Below are 26,548 nucleotides of genomic sequence, written 5' to 3' on the forward strand. Positions count from 1 at the left end.
AAGAGAAGGCTGCATGGAGACCTCATAGCAGCCTTCCAGTATCTGAAGGGGGCCTATAGGGATGCTGGGGAGGGACTCTTCATTAGGGACTGTAGTGATAGGACAAGGGGTAACGGGTTAAAACTTAAAACAGGGGAAGTTTACATTGGCTATAAGGGAGAAGTTCTTCACTGTGAGGGTGGCGAGGCACTGGAATCGGTTGCTCAGGGAGGTTGTGAGTGCTCCATCCCTGGCGCTGTTCAAGGCCAGGTTGGACAAAGCCTTGGGTGGGATGGTTTAGTGTGAGGTGTCCCTGCCCATGGCAGGGGGGTTGGAACTAGATGATCTTAAGATCCTTTCCAGCCCTAACTATTCTATGATTCTAATGCTTCCTGTGATGAAGGACTTTTTTAGTCTCACGCTCTGCCGGTGAGGTGGGTCACAGGAAACCAAGAGGAAGCAGAGACAGGACACCTGATGCAAACCAGCCAAAGGGCTGTTCCACACCACAGCACGTCCTGCCAAGTAGATAAACTGGGTCCAGTTACCTGGAAGTGACTGATTGCTGCTTGGGTTGGGCTGGGTATCAGTCAGCAGGTGGTGATCAATTGCATTGTGCATCACTTGGGTTTGTGTTTGGTTTGGTGGTTTGGGTTGTTTGGGTTTGTTGTTGTTGTGGGTTTTGGTTGGTTGGTGGTTTTTTTCCTATCTCATCTCTTGTATGATTATTTATTTATTTCCCTTTATGTTACATTATTAGCCCTTGTATTAGTATTTTATGTACTTTATTTAAATTATGGACCTGTGCTTATCTCAACCTACAGGTTTTACCTTCCTGCAATTCTCCCCATCCCAGCAGGGGAAGTGGGTGAGTGGCTGTCTGGTACTTAGATGCTGTCTGGGGTTAAACCACAACACTTAGAAACCCAGCCCTTTTGCTGACTGTCCAGGGCTTAAAATGAATTGTGCAGGTGATTGAGTAGGTGGAAAACCCATTTCCAAGTGCGTTGGTGCTGGATTGTAAGTGGTGCACGTGTGTGCACTGAGGATTGCTAGGTGCTGGGGATGGACGGGACGAACCCAGTATGATCTCCAGGGATGGAGATGAACTGAGCTGCTGCCGGTCGTGCGTGTGCTGCGGTCAGTGGGGAGCGCGAGTGAACCGCAGCCACTGCTGGTGCACGCAGTGAAAAGAATGGCAGACTGCCACGTGCAGCGCCTCACTTGGATGTGTCTGCAGTCTTGGAAGCTTGACTACCCTACGTTCTCCTACAACTGGACCTTGAGCTTGTTTGGAGGTTCTAGCAGGGGAGCGCAGCTACCGTATACCCGTGACCGATGAACGGTACCGCCTGTATCGGGGAAGGTCGTCCTCTTCGACCGAGCGCGCAGCTTCGGGAGGGACGCACGTGGAGCGGTGAGGGAGGAAGGGGACACCCGCCTAGCCAGCCAGATCAGCCGAATCAACCCTGGCGATCAATGGGGTGACAGATGTCGCAGCCAGATCGCCCTCACATCCGACGAGACACCCTCGCCCGCTCGCTATTTATCGCCCGCTCCGCGCACCATCTCCACCTCACGGCGATCCGCGCGGGCGGCGCGCACGCAGACGGGACCCACGACATCAGCCCCAGCGCACGAGCGGACCTGCGGGTACGGCGCTTCCAAGGCGAGCCCCGCAGCCTTGCCTTGCCGCGCCGCCGGCCCCCGGGAGCCCGTGAGCAGTATGCAGATTGCGGAGTGCCCATTGGCGGACTTCTCGGCGGAAAAGGGAGGAGAAGAAGGGGGCCGGGCAGGGCCGGCGCTCCCTGAGGCCCCTCGGCAGGAGGCGGTGCCCGTGGCGCCATCCGCCAATGGGCACTCCGCAATCTGCATACTGCTCAGGGGCTCCCGGGGGCCGGCGGCGCTGCGCGGCAAGGCTGCGGGGCTCGCCTTGGAAGCGCCGTACCCGCAGGTCCGCTCGTGCGCTGGGGCTGATGTCGTGGGTCCCGTCTGCGTGCGCGCCGCCCGCGCGGATCGCCGTGAGGTGGAGATGGTGCGCGGAGCGGGCGATAAATAGCGAGCGGGCGAGGGTGTCTCGTCGGATGTGAGGGCGATCTGGCTGCGACATCTGTCACCCCATTGATCGCCAGGGTTGATTCGGCTGATCTGGCTGGCTAGGCGGGTGTCCCCTTCCTCCCTCACCGCTCCACGTGCGTCCCTCCCGAAGCTGCGCGCTCGGTCGAAGAGGACGACCTTCCCCGATACAGGCGGTACCGTTCATCGGTCACGGGTATACGGTAGCTGCGCTCCCCTGCTAGAACCTCCAAACAAGCTCAAGGTCCAGTTGTAGGAGAACGTAGGGTAGTCAAGCTTCCAAGACTGCAGACACATCCAAGTGAGGCGCTGCACGTGGCAGTCTGCCATTCTTTTAGCGCCCAACACACCCACCCCTGCAGCGGCCGGCTGGCCCCACACTCACGCACTCATCACAAACGCCCTCCTGCGCTGCACGTCCCCCACTTGCACTGCGGCGTCTGCACGGCCGGCAGGGGCCCAGCTCACGGTGTCAGTTCCTGTTCTGTTCCATTTTAGTGCCTCCCCTCTCGGCTGTGTCCCCCACACCGTCCTCAGTCTCCTCTTCACATGTCTTCTCCGAGACCAAGCCAATTTCTTGAGGTTTCACGTGGACTTGGCCTCGCAGGAGCTTCTCACACTGCTCTCAGGTTTCCAAACCCTCTTCTTCCCATCGCCATGATTTGCCATGCTGGTTATCACCAGCCACCTGCCTATCGTCCATATGCCTTAGCACAGTTCCCAGGAGGACGTGCTCCATGATCTTGCCAGGCATCAAGGTGACATTGGCCTGTAGTTTCCTGGCCCTTCCTTGTTTCCCCTTGTCCAGTCAGCAGGAACTTCACCAGACTGCCACAAGTTCTCAAATGTGATCAGGTCTCTTGGCTTGTGCACCTCCATGTTCCTTAGGTGGTCTCCAACCTGACCTCCTGCAGCAGGTGGTTCTTCATTCTCCCCATCTCTGCCTAGAGGAAGCAAATCCATTGCTGTTTTGCTTGGCAGATATAATACTTCTTATGCAAGGAACATGCCTGTCATCCAGCTCCACAGCTCTGAGTCAGCAACTGAATGCTTAATTAAGCATTGTCCATTTTTGCATTAAGCAAGAAACTGCTTTACGGTGTCACTGCTCAGAAGACATTTAACTCGAAGCCGTACTTTTGTGCTCCTAAAGTAGGTGTGTTTAATTATACTGACTAGCCCATGCTCATTTACAGTTGTGTCTTCTGAAGCCTTTCTTTTTTGGTTAATAAGCTGTGTTCTGCCTCAAAGACAAGCTTACCAATGTGCAGCTGAAACTTAAAAACACCAAAACAAATGTCCACCCCAGATGTTGTTAAGAACCAGTGAATTGACTCCATCTTGCCTCTTTCATCAAAGGGGTAAAGTTACAGTTTTCTGGCCATGACTTCAAACTTCCCATTATCTAAAACACTTATAATGATACAAAACTATGATGGCAGCAGCTGGAATAACAGTTCACAGGTCACTCACATGGCAAAAATTCAAGTTACTTTTTGACGAAACATTTCAGTACAGCTTCATTCTAAACTGATACAGTTTTGCTGTTGCACAGTCAACTCATAGGATTTCATAATCATTTCCCTGAAATTCAGGAAAAGTCAGCATTAAGTTAATAAGTAGGAGACAACACCAAAAATGAAGTCACCTCTAAGGAAACCTTTAAAACTTCTAGAAAATGTCCGTTTTAGCACAAGAGTTACTCCATCACCACTGAAAGCCACGTTTCAATCAAAAGCGAGAAGAGGCAGCAGCCAGGTTTTCCAAATCTGGCAGTCCTTACATCAATGAATGCCAAAAGTACCTACACATTCATTCCATGCATATGTAGGTGAAGGATGGCAATGAGTTTTCAAAGCCTCTCACTTTCTAGCTGTGATGATCCAGAATCAGAAGAAACTTCAAAGGAATGATGAGCTTCTTCTGTAATAATCCAGATTAAAATACAAGCATTCAGACTATGGCATTACTTATCCTTCTAGTGGTCACATTTCTTTCTATTAATAAAGGCTGTTGCTAAGCAAAACTTCACAGACTGTTGATCGAATACACCACGCTTTGCAAGCAGCATTTTAATTCTTGAATGACTTCATAAATGGGGCAATTCATTGTTATTTTTCGAATGGACTAGTCTCGGCAGGAACTGTATTCCACTGTAGAGCCATTAAGTCAAAGGAGCACCAGATTTCATCATACTGGCATTTCATACGCAGAGCTCCATAGTTGCAACTCCTGCTGAGAGCTGGTTTTCCCCTGTAGGGACATCTCTTGTCACTCCGATCCACTCTAAGCCTGCCCCGATACCTGATCACCCTCTCAGTGAAGAAGTTTTTCCTAATATCCAATCTCAACCTCCCCTGGCGCAGCTTGAGGCTGTTACCTCTTGCCCTATCACTTGTTAGCTGGGAGAAGACACTGACCCCTGCCTCCCTACAACCTCCTTTCAGGTAGGTTTGCCTCCGAGTCTCCCCCCCCCCCCAGCTCTGGTGTGAGCATGGTGGCTCCCCATTGAGTAACATCAACCACTCTTTATCTCGTGTCTACAAAGAACTTGTCACAGAAGGACAGGGCTGGAGCGGATGGCCTGGGAGGCATCCAGCCATCATACACTGAGTAGGGAACTCTCCCCCCAGGTTGGTATTACATGGTGCAGGGTAGAAAAGGACAGCTGCCGTTGGGCTGAGGGCCGCTTCATCTTAACTGCAAAAAGAGTTTTTGGGGGGTAGGGGTGGGAATTCAGCTTTTCCAATCACAACACAGATCTAAGAAAACTCAGCTTATGAAGGTGCTTTCTTATTTAAGGCTTTTGTTTGCTTTGGTTTTAAGGACTGATACGTTTATTGGAGGAACTGATGACCTTATGGGCTTCATTTTGATGTTCCTGTCATTATCAGCTGAGGATAGACATAAACAGTGTGCTCTTATAGTTCAAAAGGCAAGAAGATGCTATTTCCTAGTATATGAAAAGGTATGTAGTAGAATCATTTCCTTCCATTCTGGAAGGATAACAATGGGAATCCTGTGTATTTTACCAAAAGCAGAAGAAACAGAAAGGCGTCGCTGCAGGACTTAAAACCAGGACATCATACTGTCTGCAGGCTGGGGACGCTAGAGGGAGCAGGTCGGAGCAGGTCAGAGCAGTATGAGACAAGATGGGGTAGGGTGAATGTAGAAATTCCGAAGTGAGATTTCATGGTCTGAGCAGCATCAACATTCAGACTGAAGCGTTCAGGCATCCTTTTTGGCTCAAAACTGTTACAATCAAACGAATGTATAAACATAGCTATATACAGTTAAAATAGCAACTTCCTGGTTTTAGGAGGCCACATGGTGCAACATGGTGTTGTGGGTTAACCGTGTCTAAGGATGATCGTGCTTGGATACCCCCACACAGATTCATCAGTTTAGTTTCTAGCGTGTACAGTCTATAGGCTATTATCATGATCTTCCATCTTCTGGACAAACTAAGGAGGGATTCAGATTATATCTAAGTCTTTTACAAAAGGTGCCCATACTGAGTGTCCTTGAGTCCTGGTACAGCTCTCTAGCACATTTAGGTCTTTAGCTGACTTTGGTAATGGTTTTAAGACACATCAGAGCACTTCAGTCCTGTTACCAGCTTAGAGACCGTAGTAAGCAAATATATACAGCCGTTTGTTGGTGTTTCTCCCAGGTTTCTCAGTGTTGCCAGCCCAATAATTCCTGGCTCAAAATTAGTTAAGAATATATGATAATCTCAGCAGTTGTTTCACTCTTAACTGTCCCAAAGCACATAGTTGTTAGGCAGTTTTGATGTATTTTCCAAGAAAGACTTGGGTTTGTCTTCAACCCTTGCTCAGGTAAGACCTGTTTATGCACACATCAGCCTACAGCATCACTCTGATAGCCAGAAATTATGCTGGTAGGCAAAAGTTATGCTTATTGGGAGTAAGGGTTGTGTTCTACCCAACCTGTTTTCAACCATTCCAGTACTCTGACCAAACAAATCTTAAAAGTGTCCAGTGTTGGGGAATCCACCACTTCCCTGGGGAGATTATTCCAATTGTTTAAAACACTCATTGTCAATGGAATTACAGCTTCATTCCCATTTAAAGCACTGGGAAAGCTGTTACTGATTTAATAGTGAGTCCAGGATACAGGCTTTACCACAAGTTACGGTTTCTGGTGATGGTATGGCATCTTCATAGATTACCCTGCATTGTGTTAGCTTATATTTTGGTAGGTTGCAGTTAATTCCAATAGAACTAGTACTGGCGTGTGAACCTCTGAAGGTGCAGAAGAAGTGTCAGCTGTTCACAAGGATTGTGCAGATCTCCTGCGTGCTTCTTGCGGCACTTCTTCATACCTGGGTATAGCAACAATAACCAAAAAAATGCAAGATGCCAAGTTCAGGCAAAACAAGTCGGCCCAGCTAACTGGAGGGCTCCCATCACTGCTTGCAGCAGGCATTTGACACATTTCAATAAGCTTGGATGCAAAATCCTCTGCAAGGGTTCTATGTAATATCTGATGTCATTATTGTGTACCCTATTCATAGTGAATAGTTCAAGCTGTGGTTTTACAGCCAACTCTTTCACCAAAAAAAGATAAGCCTCCCTTGCCCACACTGTCTCCTTCCCCGCTTTTCTTGTCTTGCTGTTTACAACATAACCTGAACCAACTGAAAACCCCACACCTTTTATTTTAAAGGTGATTTTTAACTGGCTCAGACAATTGATTACACAGTCAGCAAGACTGCTGGTGCAAGCAAGTTAGGCAGCAAGAACAAGTGGCTGCTAGCCACTAGAGGAGGTATGACCACTTTCTGTTCTGTTATCTGCAAGGAAGGTAAAGGCAGAGTTAGAATGTTACCCATAATGCCATTAAACCCCATGCATTTTACAATTTTGAGCATGCTGCCAAACAGTGAATAAAGGGTATCTTGAAAGTGGAATAGTTCTAGGTTGTGTAAGTAATGTGTAATTAATGTGTCACTGATCTTGCTTCACTGGAGCTTTTTATACTGACAGATCTGTGTAAGAGAGTTTAAGGGCAGGAGAGAATATTTGCCTCTGAAGACAAATTAATGATGAAACCTGTACTAGGTTTATGGGGTCTTATGAAAACTCTGAGGAGCTACAGGGAAACATGAACTTCAGTGAAAACAGAAGTGTTTTATAAGAAAACAAATAGACTTGTGGGCAATAAAACATATTTCTCCTTGTCTGAAAAGTACAAATACATCTGGTTTTATTTTATAAAGGACCAAAAACCAAAACAATGTTTCACAGGATGGGAGCTGATTTTTATTTTATTTATTTTATTTTATTTTATTTTATTTTATTTTATTTTATTTTATTTTATTTTATTTTATTTTTTTCAAATTATTATTATATTTCTTTTATTGAAAAAAACCCCAAACCTTTATTGGGGAAGAAACAAACAAAGGGTTGTCCAGCTTTATAGTTGGTTAACATCACCTAAAAATAGGATTGAAATTTCTGCTTTACTTCTTTACACCCTCTTGAAAACGAAAAGATACTTTAAACCTAAGCTTAGATTATTGTTAGTTTTAGTTGTAACAATGCACATAAACCGAGTCTTAAAAAGTTTCACAGCACACCCAAGAGACCAAGTAGAGGAAACATACACAAGTTTCTATCAAAATATGAAGTCATTATAATACCTGAATTATTTAGGATAAAATTTCACAATTCGATTTATACCACTAAGTTTATTTTTCAGTTGGCTTTGAAGCCTTGATCGTGGCTATCTTGTGCCTGTATAAATGAGCCTTTTGACCATGTTGAGACACTCAGATCAATAAAGACTAAACAATCCAAACAATCACATTCTGTAAACCGGTTCTCCATTGAAGCTGTTTGTGCCAGCGGCACAATGGGTCTAAATCAGAATTAGCATTACTGTTCTCAGGCTTTTCTGTGCCGGTGGCCAGGATAAGCACCAAACAGCTTACAGAAATATTTGTGAGGGTGATTACAGGTGTGGTTAACCTTGTCCTCAGGCAGCCAGTATAGCTGCCAGGGCAGAAACAGAGCAGTTGCTGAAGGCCTGCAACACATCTACCCTTGAGAGATGCATGACTCTTTCCAACTATTCATATTATTTCCTACTGCTTTTTCATCACAGAGGTGGTGTGCTTCAGTTTAGGAGCTTGATAAGCAGCATGGGGGGAATCCTCCTAACCCCCCCCTGTTTAATTCTCTAGTGCCAGTTAGTTATACACGCTGTCCCCACTTCTGAGAGGACACTGCTGGAAGCTGCAATCAGACATGGACCCACAAGTCAGCCCCTTCGTGGTTTGTGTGGATTGCGGGCAGGTATGATTCAAGAAAAGTTTTGATTTGCCTAGTCAACAGCACAATGAAGTATTTCCACGGAGCACTGTAGGAACTTGACGTGCCGGGGCTTGGTATATGCACTACTTAAACTCTGCTTATGCCCAACCCAAAACGACAAAAGTGGTACCTGGGCTCCAGGCCAGCTGCCTGAATACTCAGGGGGGTAGCTTAACAAATTGTTTATAAAATAAACTTGTTTTCTTTTCTGCTCAAGGGGTTTGCAGAGCAGCTGTTCAAGTTACAGCTAACAGTGATCTCACCGATGCAATACCTTTAGATGTCAAAGGAGTTTCATAATTACATTATGAAAGGATGTGCTGGAAGCAAAATAAAAAGAGATCAAGAGGAGAAGTCTTTCTGTCAAACAGGAATGCGTGGGAAGGGAACAACAGTCAAAGTTGGATGTGGCCATGTTCAGCAAATCCAAAAAGCATCAGAACACTCTGCACGACCCCTCATCGCCAAGCCTCAAAGCACAAGGAAACAATAAGAAATGTACATTTAATGCTGTGCTTTATTCACTAAATGATGAGCCTGAGCGAGAGTTAGAATTGGGCAAAGTGTAAAGAAGCACCAAACAGTTGTTTTCTGCTGGCACCATCCACCTTTGATGCACATAAATTACAGATTTGCAAGAAACCTCTATTGGAAATGTATCCTCTAGAGAGGCTGCCACAATTGCCAGGCAGAGAAACCGTAACAAAACTCTGACTGTGAAGGAAAAATAAAGCAGCAGCTTTGGAGGCATTTCTTTAGGATAGTTACCTAGAGATTTTTGTCCCGGGATTCCCATTCTTGGTGCTGTTTTAGTACATCCATGGCTTTAAATACAAATTAAAATACAATTTTGATAACAGTGGGGGTTCTGTGAGCAGATCTTCAGATTAGCTGTACTGTCGTGGGCTGCAGGAGTGTAAAGTGATGTCCAACAGCATATGTGGGTCTGTGCTAGAGGTGAGAACCTCATCTTTGGCACCCAAATCTCACTTCCCATCTGCTAGGCCATCCTTGTGTCTGTTCACATCCACTTTCAGTTTCGGTATTTTCATCTGAAATGTGGACAGATTGCATTTAATGGAAACAGTGTAGGAAAATCATAGCTTATTTCATTTCTAACTGAGCATTAGCATCATACATTTGATTTCCCAAATTAAAGCTATTGCCTTAAGGCATGGGGTGAGTTGTGACATAAACTGCTCATCTATATTTATACCAAGTTATCACTAAGCTTGATCCTGGCAAATTGTATTTCAAAGTAATTGAGCACTGTTATCCCATACTTTGGGTGTCTTTTCTGTATCATGCAGCACTGAAAAATAAAAACCTGGGCTACTATGAAATAAGCCTAGAAACCTAATTGGCAAATTCTTTAAATGGTTGCTGTTAGCCTAAATATGACCCATAAAAATCTAGAATTTTCTATGTTTTAAAGTGTCTCACTCTTGTATGTGGTCAAAAGCCACAATAATTCCAAGACAGCAGTTTGGCTATGGTAGAAACTAAGGCTATGTAGCCACACCATCAAACTGAAGACGACAGTGCTTTGGGTGGCAGTTTTCGGACCTACTTCTTTAAACTGGGTGGTGCCACCTTAACAGCAGTGGGAGAGGTTAACTCTAATTTGGTCTGGCTGGGAACTCCCTCGAGCTTCAAAAGCTTAAACATCCCTGGAAGGAGCCCGGTTTGGGTGAAGTCTTGGAGGTACGCACTAACTTATAAAAAGCTTGAGTGTCTCTATAGAATGGAGTTACTTGCATGTTTACTTGGGTATTTGTTGGGGTAATGTAAATTCTCTGCTCTTGTTAGTTCACGCGCTAGGTGCTAGGGGGATTAAGCATGATTCAATAGTTACTCCAACCGCAGGAGACAGGAAGCAGGAGATGTTTTTAACCAGGGAGTGAATCTGGTGGTTGCAGTTCAGGGTTGAGTAACGCAGCTGTGACAACCCTGGTGGGACTAAGGGTGGGAGGTGAGGGTGGGAGGGAAAACACAGCATAAGCCGTGAGCACTGGGGCAGTTTCTTCTTGGGGTGAGCAGGAGAGCTGGCCCCTCTGGTACCCTGGGCTCTGCCCCCAGCACCAGGGTTAAAGGGTACTTCACACTGAACGCAGACAGTGTTGTTTCTGAAAGGCCATCCCCTCCTGTATGGTTCTTACATTGCTGAGAAGCATCCTCGGAGAGGCTCAGGACAGGCATGTTATAAAAGCTCACTAGAAAATAGGATGGGAATACGGAGTTTAGAGAGAAGCAGTAAAAACATACAGGCAGACATCTGTGCTGAGGTCTTTACTAAATATTAGCTAATGCTAAAGGTAGTGTGTGCAAGATACAGTTGCTTACTTGGCTGCAGCATAAATTCCTGTTGTCAATCAGTTTTTCAGCAGTGTCCGGGCTAGTTCAGCTAGTGCAGTGGTCCCAAAAGCTTAGGTATTGCTTAGGTAAAATAGAAAGGTTTTCCTTATCTGCTCTCTATGTTCCCTGTGAGTCTTTAGTCACTTGTTCATTTTGCAAGAGTCAGTTTCTTCAGGAGGAACAGTCAAGCGTATCTTTTAAAGAAGCAAGTAACACCATGTCAGACCATTTGGGCTGCTTGTAAGCCTGGTGTTTGGTATGACTCATGCTGTGACTTTAGCAGCAATATCTGTTTGACTATTTCTTATCTCTCCTTTTGTCCTGCTGCTGGTTTGGGCTGGCTGATGAACAACAGCAAGTTTCTCTGCTAATTGTATAGCTTTTAATGGCTCAGTAATTTGTAGAGGATTTAATGGTTTACTTCCACTACAAGTTACAAACCCTTGCAGCTTCCATGACTGCCCAGGAGCGTAGCATACTCCAAATACGTATTGAGAATCAGTATAAATATTTAGCTTTTTATTTGGTCTGCTGGTAGATCTCTTTTGTTAACACGGTGATTTCGTATGCTTGTACACTCAGCTCTGGACTAAGTTTAGAAGCTTCCCCTGCTTCCCTCACAGAACTTGGTGAATAACCCTTCACCCAGTTGCTGCTCACATAATACAAGGACCTGCCAACAAATGGTTCCAGGTTGGGATTTACAGATGTCATGTCTGTTAAATATTATCAAGTCTTTTTGGCTTCACAGGTGGTTACTACACAGTCGCGGTGTGGAGTTCTTTGCCTGGGTGAAGGGAGTAGAGTACCAGGGTCCAGCGTGCTAGTTACCATCCCAGAGGCTATTCCTTGCCCTCCTTGCACAAACAAGATAAAAAGTTGACCATAGTCTGGCAGACCCAGGGCAGGTGCAGCTTACTCCAAAAGGTTGAATGTCACCTTGTGTGTTGTCCAGCGAATGGGTTCTCCAGCATCTCCAGCAGCAATCAGTATCAGGGGGTTTCCTATTTCCTCAAAAGCAGCTATCCAGGGGTGGCAGAACCCTCCAGCTCCTAAAGAGCTTGTGTTTGTTTCTAGTAACTGGTCTTGTAAGATTTCTTTTAAATAGTTTTAATACAGTTTTCCAATAAGCACTGCTTCTCCTGCTGGAGAACACATATTGAAGAACATAAGTCGGGTATTCTGCACTTCTCATAAAAATTATTACTGATGTGGACAGACCTGATGGCCCTTTTCATTAAAGGCAGACGGTAAGGAAGGGGTAGCAGGTATACAAGAACCCTTAGCTACTAATGAAACATCACCATATTGTACCAAAACCAGATATTATTTTTTTTTAATGCAACATTGTGAAAATTTTTCATGGAAACTTTAGAAAAATAGTGGAGGACTAAGTGAAGTCCCGAGGAAGCCTTGTCTGTGTTGGCTGTACCTTTCCCCAGATAAATGCAAGAAGGCACTGAGAATCTGGATGAATAGGTATATTGATTTTAAGGTAGAAAAAGTTGCCCTGTCTTCCGTTGCTTCTGCCCGCTTTTCGGGCACATCAAGACTTGTCACATGGAACGGGTAATTAAACTGAGCCCGGAGGGCAAAACCCAGGCACGGAAATGTAGCAGTCAGCACGCAAGCTGCGTGTGTCGGGTCCCTGTAGAATCAGTGGAGAGGCATTCCAGAAATATAAAGATTGAGGAGACTTGACCAAAATCCAAGGGTTTTTCTCTGTGCCAGAAGCTTAGGACAATTAAAATCTGCGTACAGCTGACAGAGTTACTAGCAATTAAAGAAAAAAGCTGATGATGATAGGGTTTTATTCTTCATTGTTCTTATCACATAATTTAATGCTATAGAGAGCTTCTTGTTCATGTAAAATGCTAAAACGATACCTAAGGCTTTTTCTCTCTCTGCTTTTGTTCTGCAAACAATAGATAACTTTTCCAAGAGGATTCAGTTTCATGTTCTTGGTGTTGCAGCCTTTGGTTTTTTTAGTTGTAGGAAAAGGCCTGTTTACTGTCACTTTCTGCACATTATAAGCAGGGGCAATGTGTGTTGAGATGGATGCAATGTGTCTGAGAAGTACGTTAACGGAAGAGGCACATAGCTGCTATGAACTATATAGATAAACTGCACTGCCATATAGTGAAAGATAGTCACAATGTGCAGAAAGTAGTAAAAACACGGTATTGGAGGCAAAACATTGTAATTAGCTTAAGCTATTTGCACTTTAAAACAGGAGGTGATCATTTCTTCCTTTATGTGTATTTGGATTGTATTGTCTAAATTACCGCAAATATCCTATTTATTGTAGTAGCATGACCTGATTCTTACCAAAATTGCTCAAGGGAGAACTGTCAATCTGATTGTTCTTTAAAATCAAGTTTTGACAAAATATGTTCAAAATGTACTTTAAGAACACTTACTGCACTGTGACTTGAAGATTCTGGCTCTGAGAAAAATGTGGTATTCTGCTAAATTCCAAAATCAAGCACTCTCTTTCTGAATCATTAGGACACAATTAGGATACCCATTTTAAGCTTTTGTTTCATCCCAGTCATTAGTGTATGATAGTAACAACTTAGTGAAGGGGGAATGCTAGTCCCAAGGCAGCTCAGCCTGTTTCATGGAACAAAGGGAAGATTAACAATTCATTTGCCCCTACTTAAGGAAAGAAGTGGATGCAGTTGAAGCTGCAAGATGAGCTCCAGCATTTAGCTACCCGTAAAACAGGTTTTCCTTTTCTTTTCCTCTCTTCAATGAGGATGATGAGAATGAAGGTAACTTCCCTGAGAATGTGGTAGGATTTTCAGTATGATTGTTTTAAAATGTAGCAAGGTTCCTTCTATAGCTTGGGACTCCTGCCACTTGTTTAAACTTGTCTGTATTTGGTTATAGTCATAACAAACCTCCCTAGCAGCACAGTGGAAAGCTTCATATATCTGCACATCTTTCCTAGGATAGGCTGTGTGGTGTGACTAGTCCATCTCTCATTTTATGTTTTAAACCAGATTAAACTTCAACAGGCATAATGAGAATAAAAAGCTCTATTCTCCCCTCAAAATAATGGTACTGACACCAGTTTTAGGAGGTGTTGTTTGTCTTCTGCTTAATGTTTTTCAGGGATCCAGGAGCTCAGAAGCATGTCAGGAAAGCCCAGGCTTACCTATCTTAATGGAAGGGGGCGAATGGAGTCCATACGATGGCTGTTGGCAGCAGCTGGCGTGGAGGTTAGTTGACACTTAGTACAGTGTTCCAGACTGCTGGCCTCAGTGAGGACCAATTTAATGTGCATGTGAGGGTAAATGGCTGCAAGAGGGTGGCTAAATGCATTTGGCCCATAGCTCTGCAGGTTTGTAACTAGCTTATTTGATGGTTAATATTTTGGAGGCAAACTCAGTGGAGCTTGGAGTTCATTAAAGCTAGCAGCAGTCCCCTGAAGTAATCACAAGGGGTCAAAATGGGGATTTATTTAAAGACCCTTATTTACTTTACAGTTTAGATAAAGAGAAGCATTTTGTTGACTTGTGTGCCCCAGGATGGGGTTAGAAACAGTTGATTTACCTTGTGCTTCTCTTGGCACTGGCTCCAACCTGTCTTCCTCCTGCAGATGTCTGTACTCTGTTTCTACCCTTAGGTTATTTCTGCATTAGTGCACTGGGGCAGAATTGGCCAAGCCCTTCTGCATCTCCCCAGCCGTGAGGATGTGCTAGGGATCCTCAGGACATTTACAGCCAAACAGTGTAGTTGAAGATCCAACCCAATATTTTTCGCTTGGTTCCGTCAGTCTGTGCATGGTTATATGCACACTTGGAGAAGACAAATGTTCAAATACAGCAATGTAACACTATTCTCTCTCTCCCTTCCAGTTTGAAGAAATTTTTCTGGAAACAAAAGAGCAGTATGAGAAGATAATCAAAGGTGAGAATCCCAATGTCTGAGGCTTAGTCTCTCAAAAAACCCGCTCCAGTTTAGCTAAATTTGTGGTTTAAAATTAGTTTATTTAAACCAGTGCTAACTTCTAGATGCACACCTACAATACTGAAATATTAGTTTTCAGTAACCTGTTCTTTTCAGTGCCAAACAACTCCTATCATCTAAAAGCTGTAGTTTCTGTGACTGTTCACTGTAGTACATTAAACAGGGGTAGCAAACATTCCTGTTTAATGCAACTTAATTTTCTATGCTGTTGAACTGTTATCATGGATCCTGGCACTTTTTTGGTCCAGGACAAATAGCAGTCCCTGAAGCAAATCCTAGGCATCATCTGGGAGTTGTCTCAGGCCAAGGGACACTTTCAACATGTCATTTAGATATGACCACCATGATTTATGGGCAGAGCATGAAATGAATGCAACCAGCCTGTTTCAGCTGGCCTTAACTGTTGTTGAGTTGGCTAGTATAGATCTACCTGTATGTTGGTTCTGAACCTCAGTGAGACAAGCTTCTGAAAGAAAGGTCAGCATACCACCAAAATCCTCAGGAAAGCCAGTTTTCCTTTGTTACAGGCTCAGTGTGAAAACATTAGTGTCAGTTCAAAGCAAGATCAGCCTTGAGCCATGAAGCTTCCACCAGTGAAAAAGCAGAAGCCAGTGGGGAGACCTGTGGAAAGTCTGATGTGACCAAATTAGCAAGCCACAAAGGCAAACCATGGCAGTGAGACCAGTTCCCAAAACCAGAGCATATCCCCAGCTACTGCCCTTGATATTTGGCCAGATGAAATCCAGCAGTAGGGCTGCAACCCTTTTGCAGCCACCCTGGAAGAAGACCTCGCCGCCAGGGTGCGGAAGGAATTGGGACTGTGTACCAGCCCTGCAGTTTACCTGCTGCCCAAGACATGTAAGAGAAACCTTACAGCAGGCTGAGCTTGCCAAGACATGCTAGGAGCCCTGGAAGAGGACTTGGCTGCTTGCTCAGCAAGGAAAGCTGTGTTTAAAGAAATCCTGACAGGAAAACTAAAATGAACACAAAATAAACATAAGTGGTATCAAGAAGATCAGAATTAAATATGCAGGTCCAGCTGCCTGGCAGTCTGATAACATGGGGGGGGGGGCAGTGCATTATAAAGGCACCGGTCATAGCTCTAAATATGATAGCTCAGGTACTGAAAACCCAAATCTGAATTTGCTTCAGACGACTAATTAATCCAGAGTGGTATAATCCTGGATACAGCATCCAAGCTTATCTGTATCCAGAGGGAAGAATTAGATGGTGGTGAAAAGGACAAGAAAGTTTTATAAAGAAGATCAAGGACTTCCTACATATGTATAGAGAGCTTAAGAGGGTGAGAACACAGAGAAAAAGGTGAGGGTTAATAGGATGGGTTGAAGAAAGACAAATCAGCCATCCTGATAAAGGGACTTCTGGAATGCTGCTGGTCATGCGCAGCAGGACAGAACACAGCGATGTAACCCCGTGCTACTTCTCCCTCCATTTTTTTTTTTTTCTCTCCCTACCAACATGCTTTTTGCCAGGGTTATCCTCTGTTTAGACACCACCACACTGTTAGAATGGTCCAGGTGTGACTTTGGCCTATGCCAGCTAATGACCTAAGCAATGCTCCAGCAGTGTTCAGGATGAAGCCTGAGCCAAGGGCTGGTCCCAGCAGGCAGTTTACAGACAGCTGTTCTGGAGGCATCAGCCTGGCCAGACCTGTACCTGCTGGTCTGAGATAACTAGTTTGGCTCAATTTGTGTTGCCCAAGCTGTTACTTGGATATCAACAAGCTCTGCTGGTCAGTGACAAATGATTCTAGATGGTTGTTTTTCATGTATGCTCCACAGGCGACATTCCAACAGCACAATCCAGTCTGCAAACAACTTGCAAACTCCTTTTAATCCTACATATATATTCAGTGCAGGGGTTGTGTGAATTGGTTCTCACTGCAAAGTGAGGAGAAGCTGCTGACCAGGAGAGAATTCCCTCTATTCTGCAGATAAGAAACACACCATGCATTCAGTTTATTCACCTTTGCTGCATCGCTTTTTGTCAAGGGCCAGAAAGTCAGATTTTATTTTTTCCTTGTATCTTACTGCTGAAAAATATCCTTGCAGTGCTGTCAATTTTCCCATTCCGCTGTGTTTGTGCTGGGTAGATCCCAAGTCATAATTTTCCTTAAGCTGCCGAAGTGTGTTCTGAAAAGAAAAAATCTTTCTACGAATGCTTACAAGAAATAAACGCAGGCTGCAGACAGACCTATTCTTTGAATTAAAACCGCAAACTCATAATATGGAATGAATTCTAGACTAGCAAAGTGTTTTAATAGCTCTGTGGAGCAAAAAGCAAACGTGTACCTGTTAAAAGGAGCCCTTGCACCCAAATCCTTGCACTGAACGGATTAAAATTGAGCAATTAAATTACTAGCTTTGAGTAATGCAGGGTGGCAGCTGTCTAGCTGGATTTGGAGTTTTGCTGTGATTTTTTTTTTTTAACAGGGCAGGATTATTCTCTGGATGCTCTTACTGTGTCAATGGTGGAGGGATTATCTCCAAAATCAGTGAATTAGTCCATCAGAAAACTGGTCTAGAAAAGGCTGACTTTGCTACGCTGAATGTCAGTTTAGCTCTCAGAGCTGTCTCACTGAAGGCTTGGATAAACGCTTCTACCAGCATCAGGAGAAAACGGGACTAAAAGATGTATCTAAGTAGGCTTAAATTGTTGTGGAATGACACAGAGGATAGGCTTGTAGCAAACATCTAAGGGAACCCTTGTGCCTGGAGTGACTGCACTTAAACAGCAACTCCTGTCACAGTCCTGCCTCTTGCTTTGTAAGGTAAAGCAGCCTGAGCTCTCCCTGTATTCCAGTAGCTCAGTCTTGCTGTGGTACTACCCCATTCATTTTCTGCTCATTTGTTTATGTCCCTGACAGGGAACTGATCTGCATTCAAAATAATCAGATTTGTTTAAGCTTGGTTTTAACACAGATCTTTATTTTCCTCCAGTCCCTTGCATCCAAAGTGCTGGCTCAGGCTTTTGCTGGCAGCATGAGGCAGGGTCCTGAAGTGCAAAGGAACAGGCAGTGCCAGTTCCCATCAGCCAGTGAAGCTCTGGCAATGCTGTAAAGTAAGGGGCCCAGCTGCACAAGGGTGACCTAGCTACAAAAGCGTGAGCAGGCTAGACAATACTCGATCTTTCCCACAGTGTTAGTTTACTGCATGGAGTTTGACAATTAGGGCAAGACATCAATGATCTACACTGCAAAAGAAATGTGCTCAGTCTGTCACTCTCCTGTAAAGCTAGCAGTCTAGGAGGAATTAACAAGCTTTCCTTCAACTCTCCACCCTAGATGGAAGCCTGATGTTCCAGCAAGTGCCCCTGGTTGAGATCGATGGGATGAAGATGGTGCAGACCAGAGCTATCCTCAGCTACATAGCAGGGAAATACAATCTCTACGGGAAAGACTTAAAGGAGAGAGCCCTGTACTGTAACACCTCCTTCCACTTAATGAGCAATCTGTTATTTGATAACTGCATTATCTATAACAAATTTAATCCTGTATATCCAATAGAAAGGCCTGAGAAAGGCTAGCGCATTAACAAGCAAGGACTCCAGCCTTTGCTTAGATTTTAACCGCTGCTTCTGAAATGCTCCTGGACAGAAACAGGCTTTTAGTGCTTTTGAAAATATTTAGCTTTAGTTCATGTTTAGCTTTGGCTATGAAAATTGGCACTATGTTGGTGATACAACATTTGCCTTAGTTAATTGGAATACAGATGAAATAACTTCTGTGCTCTTTTCTACTGTCTTCCCCTCACCAACAGGATTGACATGTACGTGGAAGGAATAATAGATCTGATGCAAATGATTTTGATGTTTCCTTTCTCTCCACCGGAGGCAAAGGAGAAAAGTCTTGACTCACTTAGGGAGAGGGCAACTAACAGGTACTTCCCAGTCTTTGAAAAGGTAAGCGAGAGTGAGGCTCTGGCTATAAAACTTGTATTTACAATTATAAAAAGGTTTCCCCCAAATAAGAACATGTTTGTAATGCAGGCCAGTTCCAAATCCTCGGCTTTCTTGGCCCTCTCAAAGAAGGGGAAATACAGCAGCATGTTTCTCTATTTGTTGGCTTATGTTGTCAGGGCTGTGGTATTTGAACATCTACAAAGAAATACGTTGTCATCTACAGAGCAAAACTTTTCAGTAAAGTACAAGCAAGCACATACAACTTTTTTTTCCCCTGAAGGGATAGTTACACACTTACATTTGTTTAAGTCTAGCCAGGACATGTGCTCAAATTTCAATTGGAAGATTTTCATTAGAAGAATACAAAAATCCCTTGCAAGTAAATCAAGCAGAGAGGTTAGGAGCACTTCAGCAAAACAACAGTCACAGATTTTTGCATATCCCACTTTCGAAAACAACAAACCAAACCCGTATGACTCAGGCATCTGGCAATATTTATCACTTTTGTAGTATCCACTTTGATGAAAAACAATACTGAAGCCTGAACATCTTGGAAGCTCTCATGACTACTTTATTCCCAAAGGCAAGGATTTTCTTTGGTTAGCTATTGTAATCTTTCACTTCTAAGTCTGCTTCCTGATATCAGCATTAGACAGAACTTTAAATGAAGTATCTAAGTGGCAATTTTATAAGTTCTCCAAGCTACTCTTCCTCCGTTATCCCTATTTCTAATTCTATGACTGTTACTAGTCTACTTAAGCATGTGGTTTTGTCCCTATTCCCAGTGTCTATCATTATTTATCATTACTGATTAATCACAGTTTGTAGTACTGTGTACTATAAGAGTTCAGATTTTTCCCAACAATAATGAAGTAATTTAGGCTCACCACTTCCAGCTAAAATCTCCACCCTGAAAACTGAGATGTAATAGCTGTTCAGCAGTACAGCTGTGCTGGGAGGCTCAGCTGCCAAGCATCATATGTCCGACGCTCATTTGCAGCCCACATTCTCTTTATTCCACAGGTTTTGAAACAACATGGCCAAGACTTTCTGGTGGGCAACAAATTCAGCTGGGCAGATGTTCAGCTAATTGAAGCTATTTTAGCAGTGGAGGAGAAAGTACCTGCTGTGCTGTCAGGGTTTCCTCAGTTGCAGGTAATTTTGTTACTGAGCATGCACGATAGACATGAGATAGACAGCAATCCTGAAATGATCATCTCTCTATGCTTTGTAAATCAGAGGACCTGTCACTATCATGTTTGCTTAACATTAAGTACAAAAGGGATTTTGAGATCCCAGTAACCTCACTTCACTTTAGTCCTCTACGGTATGACTAAAAATTCAAGCCCTAGCATTAAGCCACAGGGCTTTTGCTTGTTTTTCAATATCCATACAATTGAGGATGAACTTTCTGCCTTTGTGCCATGTACAAAGTTTGAAGCCAAGAAGAAATGAGGCACCCCTGCTGCGAGACTTGACCAGAAACCAGAAGCCTCCAGGCATGCAGCATGCTATATAACATAGCGCATGGGCAAGCCTAGGGCATGGCCTGCAGGAGCCATGAAGAGTTTGAGCTACAGTGGACCCAACTAGCCTGTGACTGGAAAAAAAACACAGTGTTCAGTAGTCCTCCCTTGTGCCTGTAATCGTGGTAATAAAGCAGCGTAGGCAATGCAAATTTGGGTTGAGGATGCAAGGCTTGAGGTCATGTTTCTTTGTGCTTACAAACTGTTAATTTGAAAGGCGGACTCTGACTTTGGCTTTATTTCCATTAACAAAAGAAACGGTTCCTCATCAGACTATCACAATTAAGCTTTTCTACTTGGAACTGATTCCCCCCCCCCCAGTTACTTTTTCAACAGCCTAAATTCAGTGTGACAGAATGGGGCATTTCAGCCACAAAGTAGGCAGTAATGTGTGTCAGCTTTTATCCCTTAGGCAGTTTTGCAGCATCAGGTAATTCTTGCCTCTAGCTCCCATCTTCTAGCAAGATATCTGGTATCTTAGCCACTAGCCATGGGCACAGTTCTGTTGAAGCCATGCCTTGAATTATGGAGGGATTCCTTCACTGCCCCCCGCCCAGTAAAAATGGAATTCATTTACATATATTGTGGTTTTCCCTGATCATAGTTCGCACCATCAGAACCGGTAATGAAAAGGTTGGGAGCTGAGTTAGTTTTGCAGATACAAATACACTATCACCCTGGTACTCTTGGATTTTTGCCTTTAGCTTCTTTCAGGCAGCAGAGATGTAGACACTGTCTGCTCCAGTACTGCCTTCATGGGTAAGTACTGCCTTCATGGCTTTTTGCAGCAGTGGGTCCTTCTGTGGGCTGAAGGAGACTTGTGTACATGGCACAAGATCTGAATGAATGTCAGGGTCTCTTCTGGCAGCAGGGGGCAGCACTTGTTCTGTCCAAGGAGCACTCTTTGCTACTGGAGTAACTGGAATTTTTCTCTTACTCTGTTATTTTTTGTGTTGTGGTTTTGGTTTTTTTTTTGTTTGTTTGTGGTTTTTTTTAGGCTTTTAAAATAAGAATGAGCAATATGCCTACAATAAAGAAGTTCCTGCAGCCTGGCAGCCCAAGGAAACCCCCACCAGATGAACATTATGTAGAAACTGTGGTGAAGATTTTTATGCAATGAATGCCTTGCTCCCTTCAGTAAGACCCTAAATACTGGTGGGGGGAAGGAACCAAAAGGAAGAGGAAACTCAATAAATTGGTATCGTTGTAATTAAAACCAATGGTTAAAAAGTAAAGCTGACTTACTATCTGTAGTGGCTGGAATTCGTTTGTGCTGCTCTTCAGGTACTTTCCTGTCAAGCAGCAATTCATCTCCAGGCTCTGGGCATCTCTTGCTGTCACTGGCATCAAACCGTTAAGAGTGAGATGGATTGAGGTTCCTGTCCCCCGGCAACTTTAAAGTCCTCTTCGCCAGCTTGGCAAGCCTGTGACTGAAGATGTTCTCCCCCTTCTCTGACAGATGGATCCCATCAGCTCCCATCAGCCCAGGTTTCCCAAAGTAAGTCCCAAGGCCAAAGTAGCTGAACCCCTGGCTGTGGCACCAGTCCTATAACTATTTGTTGATTCACCAGATTTGAGCGGTCCTTTCAAACCCCTTCCCTTTGGCATGGAGGGCTGATCAGAAAACTACCTGTGCTCCATAGTCCCTTACCACCAATCCCAGGGCTCTGTAATCCTTGATACAGACAGGGTAGTCTGAGTATTGCTGGTGCCCATGGGAAACAGCAGCAGATAATAGTCAGTGGGCTGTATGAGGCTTGGTGGTCTCTTGGTGTGTCCCTGATACGAGCCCCTGATAAGCAGCATATCTTTCTGGAGAGTGTGTTGCCTAAATTCATGCCTGGAAGAAGTTACCTATTTTTCTCTGCTGATCTCTTCAGTGGCACCTGTTGTGGCTGGCACCAGCACCTTGCTCCACAGGACTGTCAGTCCTATTTGGTGGTGGCCACCTAAACCCTCTGGTAGCCACGGGAGGTCTTGGAAAGATCTCCCCTGGAGATGGCTCCTCACCTAGCTGGTGTGCCATCACATGGGATCTGTGCTGGCCTGCCTCACCGTTGGCAGGTGCTCTGAGCCATGATTCCCTTCCCAGGCCACTCAAGTGCTCAGCTTTGTGTCACCAGCCTCCCTGTGTCACCCACTGTGTTGGTGCTTTGTCTCTTCCTGGTTCCGGGCTAAGTGAAAGCGGCAGGCCTCCAGCAGTCGCTGTTAGAAGTTGCAGTGGATTTCTGGATTTTACGGGCAAAGTACCTGAACATACTTGTTAACAGCGGGCAATGCCATAGGCAAACTTCCCATGTTCCTGTGGTGCATCCTGACACCTTTGTGTCACCAGGCACTTCTGTGCTGTCCCAAGAAGAAAGGCACTGCACACCTGTCTGGGCAGGGATGCCATCTCCTTAGAAGTTTCTACCACAGCAGTATACATCTCCATGCAACCCACACGGCTGGTACCTCTCCATGCTGAGCAGGAGGATGGGCTTTGAATGTGAAAGTGGAATTACTGTGAAAGGGTTGGTACATCACTTGCTCACGCATCTGTAATATATACAAATATAGTCAGTGTTACTATCTTTAAATTAAGGCCTGTGGATGAATTGATTTTTTAGATCTCTCTGCAAAGTTTTCCTTGCAGAACTGATTATTTTTCTTCATAAATCAATTATTTCAAACCACACGCACAATCTTACCAGCATTTCACGCACAGGTTGCAAATACATTACCTCTTCAGAATGAAGCATCATGGAAGAAACGTACAATCTGTTTTGCAGGCTCAGGTAAGGCAGAGGTGCTTTATTTCTGCAGCTGTAGGATAACAACAAAAGTTCAGCTTCCACTGATTTTTTTAAAATGAAAATATTAGGGCTTACGTATCTACAGCAGACAATGACTGCCTTGTGACAGGGCCTGATGTGGCACAGCAGCATTTGCACAGGAGGAAGCTTTGTTCCAGCAGATGTCAGTAACTAAATCTGACGATTAATATTGCCATGACAAAAGTGTAGAAAAAAGGAAATGGGGAAAAAGTATTAATAAATTAACCTGGTAGGGAGAAAAGAGAAGAATAAACTGCCTCTTCAGGTTGCTCATTCTCCAGCGGTCCCCCATGGCTTTCCCACACAGCAGACTAGGAAAGGACAATTGTTCATTTGTTAGAGTGCAACTAGATTAAGTGGGTTTTTTTAACTGAATATGCTCTGCTTCTTGTCAGATGCAACTTATTTTACTATTATGTCCAATACAATTGTGTAGCTTTTTGGCTTGCAAGCACTGAAACTCATCTTTGTTCATGTGAGGGCAGGTGTGTGCTTATACTCACAACTCAAACAGTGAGTGCTAGCAAACTGTGTATTCAAGTGTCCCTTTGTCCTTCAAGCGTAAGTAGAATCGAAGGAGAAAATATTCTTATGTGAGTTATTCACATGTGTGTATAAGGTAGGGCTTTCCTGTAAAATTTGATTACTTTTGTAACCAGGATTAAGGAAGAAAACTTATGTTGCTTGGAATTGTCAAACTTCTAGGCAAGCTAAACAAGAGTAAATCTGAAGAGTGATAGAAAAATGCTACCATACCCCATTTGCAGCTTAACTCTTTAAGAGGTATAAAAATCTGTTAAAATTGCATTTCCCACTGGTATAGGCAGACAAATATAGACTTCTGGTACCTGGTATGCAAGTCTTCCTTTCCATGCCCACCTTGGGTTTCAAAACAGAAGTTGTATCTCCCACTGGTTTTCTACTCTTACATTGCCACCAACTGCTAGAGGATAGAGTTAATTCCATCCACAAGTGCTGGATGGAGTTAAGTGATGCCAGGCACTTGACTCGGCGGGGTTGAGCAGTTGGCACCTTTCATTCTAGGATAGCGAGGACCAGCAGGTGAGATGCTGAAGTGGTCAATGCACCTTTACATTAGGCCATGAGTGACCTTAGAGTGGAGTCATGATGTTCTGTATTGTGTTATTACTTGAGTGGGTTTGGAGGGATACTTGCAGAGGAAATTAATCCCTTAACCCTGGTTTTGGAGAGGAGTCTGAAATCATTATTAGTAGTGATCTAAGAAATCCTTGAATTGGTATAAATATTGGAATCCTTTCTGTGCTGTCTGATGGAAAGCTGAGAAAAGAAGAACAAAGATGCAAAAGAAAAGGTTTTTAGTTGTGAAATGCTCTCGAAGTGCTCGTACTGCCTGCCTGTCAATGGCATGCTACTTTCCATTCTTGTATACTGTCTTCATCTGGAGAGAACTGCAGCCAGGAAGAAGAATGGTCCAGCAGCCGGAAGTACGGAGGGAAAAACAGGGAATAATCACAGATGAGCGAGACAGTTTGAAATTTGCCAAGGAGACACAAACTAAGATTTCAAATTAAGCAGGAGAGAGAGAGAAAGGGGGCTGACTAGCGAGAACTAGAAGGAAATCTGAAAGGTTAACATGCTGTTATGTGGAAAGTTAGTCCTAAAAGCAATGGTGAGCCCGTAACAGCCCAGTCACAACCTTCTCTTTGTCTGCCTCATATCAACATGGCAGAAGTTGATGTTAGCCAAAGAAAGATGGTCACTAGTTTCCACTGAACATCACAGCGTTGTTCTGGCTTTGATTAGGCAAGGTCTCGCATTTGTTATTCAAATGTAAGGAACTGCTGGCAAAAATACATCCTGTTCAAAAAAAACCCTGTTCATGCTCCATAGCACTGAGAACACCTGCCAGCTTCTTGGTGGCCTGTTTGCTCTCCAAAATGTTTAGGAAAACACCTAGTGCCCTTCACATAGTTGAAACCAACTGTTCAGTCAGTATGAGGGTCACTGGAGAAAAGAAAGTTTCCTTTCAATTTCTCTATTCCCTTTGCAAGGCTATCTTTTGTAAACATATTCCTAGGTCTCTAAGCTGGTTATATTAAGCACTTGCCCTGCTGGGTTTGGAGGGTGTAATTCAGTGTGCAGAAATGTTTCATGGGACATAATGTGTGCACTGCATACAGGAAGTGTCAGTTTGGAAAAACAACAATAAATGGTACTTTTGTTTTAAATAATATGGAACACTGGAGCTGCACATTTATTTCTGCAAGGCAGGACGGAGTATATCCCAACAGGTCTCATTAGCCACAAAGCTAATAGGGAATAGCCATTAGCTACAGTCCCTATTCCCCCTCCTAATACAGTAAAGGCACAACAGTTTGTGTGTGCACCTAGCTCCCTTACAAGTACAGTTTAGATACTGGCTCGTAATTTTGAACACAGTTCCAACCTAAATTAACAAAACTTTGATATGTTTTCTGTAAATTTCACAAAGCCTGATGACACAAAACATTTTCTAATGCTTTGTTAAGAAATCAGTATCATATCTGAAAAACCCAAAAAACCCAAACCCAAGACTTGTACCTTATTGTTTTAAATGAAGAGGCTAAATGAAAACAAGCTGGTAGGCAACAGCTGCAGCTGGGGTAAATATTCACTTCTAAGTCATTAGGGCAGCTTTGGCATTTCCCCTAGTTTTAACTCCTGAATGGCCAGTCTGAGCCTAGATGTTCTTAGGAGACCAGATGCCTTCATCTAAACTTCTAACTGCCTCAGTTTAGACAGCATCCTTTTGAGTAGTTTGCCTATCAACTGTAGCTCAAGTGCATGGTGAGGGATTTCTCTTGAATTTAGACTTGAGCTTTGAACTATTTAAAGGAGACTGGAGCACCTCCCCCATGAAGACAGGCAAAGAAAGTTGGGGCTGCTCAGCCTGGAAAAAAGAAGGCTGTGTGGAGACCTCATAGCAGCCTTCCAGTATCTGAAGGGGTCCTATAGAGATGCTGGGGAGGGACTGTAGTGACAGGACAAGGGTAATGAGTTAAAACATAAACAGAGGAAGTATAGATTGGATATAAGGAGGAAGTTCTTTCCTGTTAGGGTGGTGAGGCACTGGAATAGGTTGCCCAGGGAGGTTGTGAGTGCTCCATCCCTGGCAGTGTTCAAGGCCTGGTTGGACGAAGCCTTGTGTGGGATGGTTTAGTGAGAGGTGTCCCTGCCCATGGCAGGGGGATTGGAACTTGATGATCTTAAGGTCCTTTCCAACCCTAACTGTTCTACGATTCTATGATTCTGTGGAAACACTACCCAGACACACCTTGGTGCACGTGTCTATGCAAGGAAAGCTTCAATCTCCTACATTATCTAGATTCTGGCTCATAAGTCACATCCATCCAACAATGCTGGAAACACCATTTCCAGCAGAGTAGTTTGACCTTTTACTCTTAAAAAACCCCTGTGCTAACAGCAAAAGTCAGTATTCCCAGAAGCCTAGAAGGGAGTGCAGTTACTTCTCCAACAAGCAAACAAAACTTACTTATGCAAAGTTCTGCTTGTTGTAAAATGTTAACAAATTATTTCTGGT

At 44.0% G+C, this 26,548-nt stretch overlaps 1 protein-coding gene across 1 annotated transcript; it reads left to right on the forward strand.

Annotated features, from left to right (window-relative positions):
- Positions 1-10,010: 10,010 nt before the first annotated feature.
- On the forward strand, positions 10,011-21,423 carry LOC136014410 (glutathione S-transferase-like). The gene is made up of 7 exons (XM_065679170.1): positions 10,011-10,097; positions 13,866-13,972; positions 14,612-14,663; positions 18,028-18,160; positions 18,503-18,644; positions 19,668-19,799; positions 21,168-21,423. The coding sequence occupies exons 2-7, from the start codon at positions 13,886-13,888 to the stop codon at positions 21,288-21,290; spliced, it is 669 nt and encodes a 222-aa protein (XP_065535242.1). The 5' UTR covers positions 10,011-10,097; positions 13,866-13,885; the 3' UTR covers positions 21,291-21,423.
- The last annotated feature ends 5,125 nt before the right edge of the window (positions 21,424-26,548 follow it).

Source organism: Lathamus discolor, chromosome 5 (assembly GCF_037157495.1).
Source record: "Lathamus discolor isolate bLatDis1 chromosome 5, bLatDis1.hap1, whole genome shotgun sequence".
Lineage (NCBI taxonomy): Eukaryota > Metazoa > Chordata > Aves > Psittaciformes > Psittacidae > Lathamus > Lathamus discolor.

Excerpts from the sequence above, each read along its gene's own strand:
- LOC136014410 (XM_065679170.1), top strand. The coding sequence starts at position 13,886 with ATGTCAGGAAAGCCCAGGCTTACCTATCTTAATGGAAGGGGGCGAATG. Across the intron at positions 13,973-14,611 it reads TGGCAGCAGCTGGCGTGGAG|TTTGAAGAAATTTTTCTGGA; the intron begins GTTAGTTGACAC and ends TCTCCCTTCCAG. Across the intron at positions 18,161-18,502 it reads GACTTAAAGGAGAGAGCCCT|GATTGACATGTACGTGGAAG; the intron begins GTACTGTAACAC and ends CCTCACCAACAG.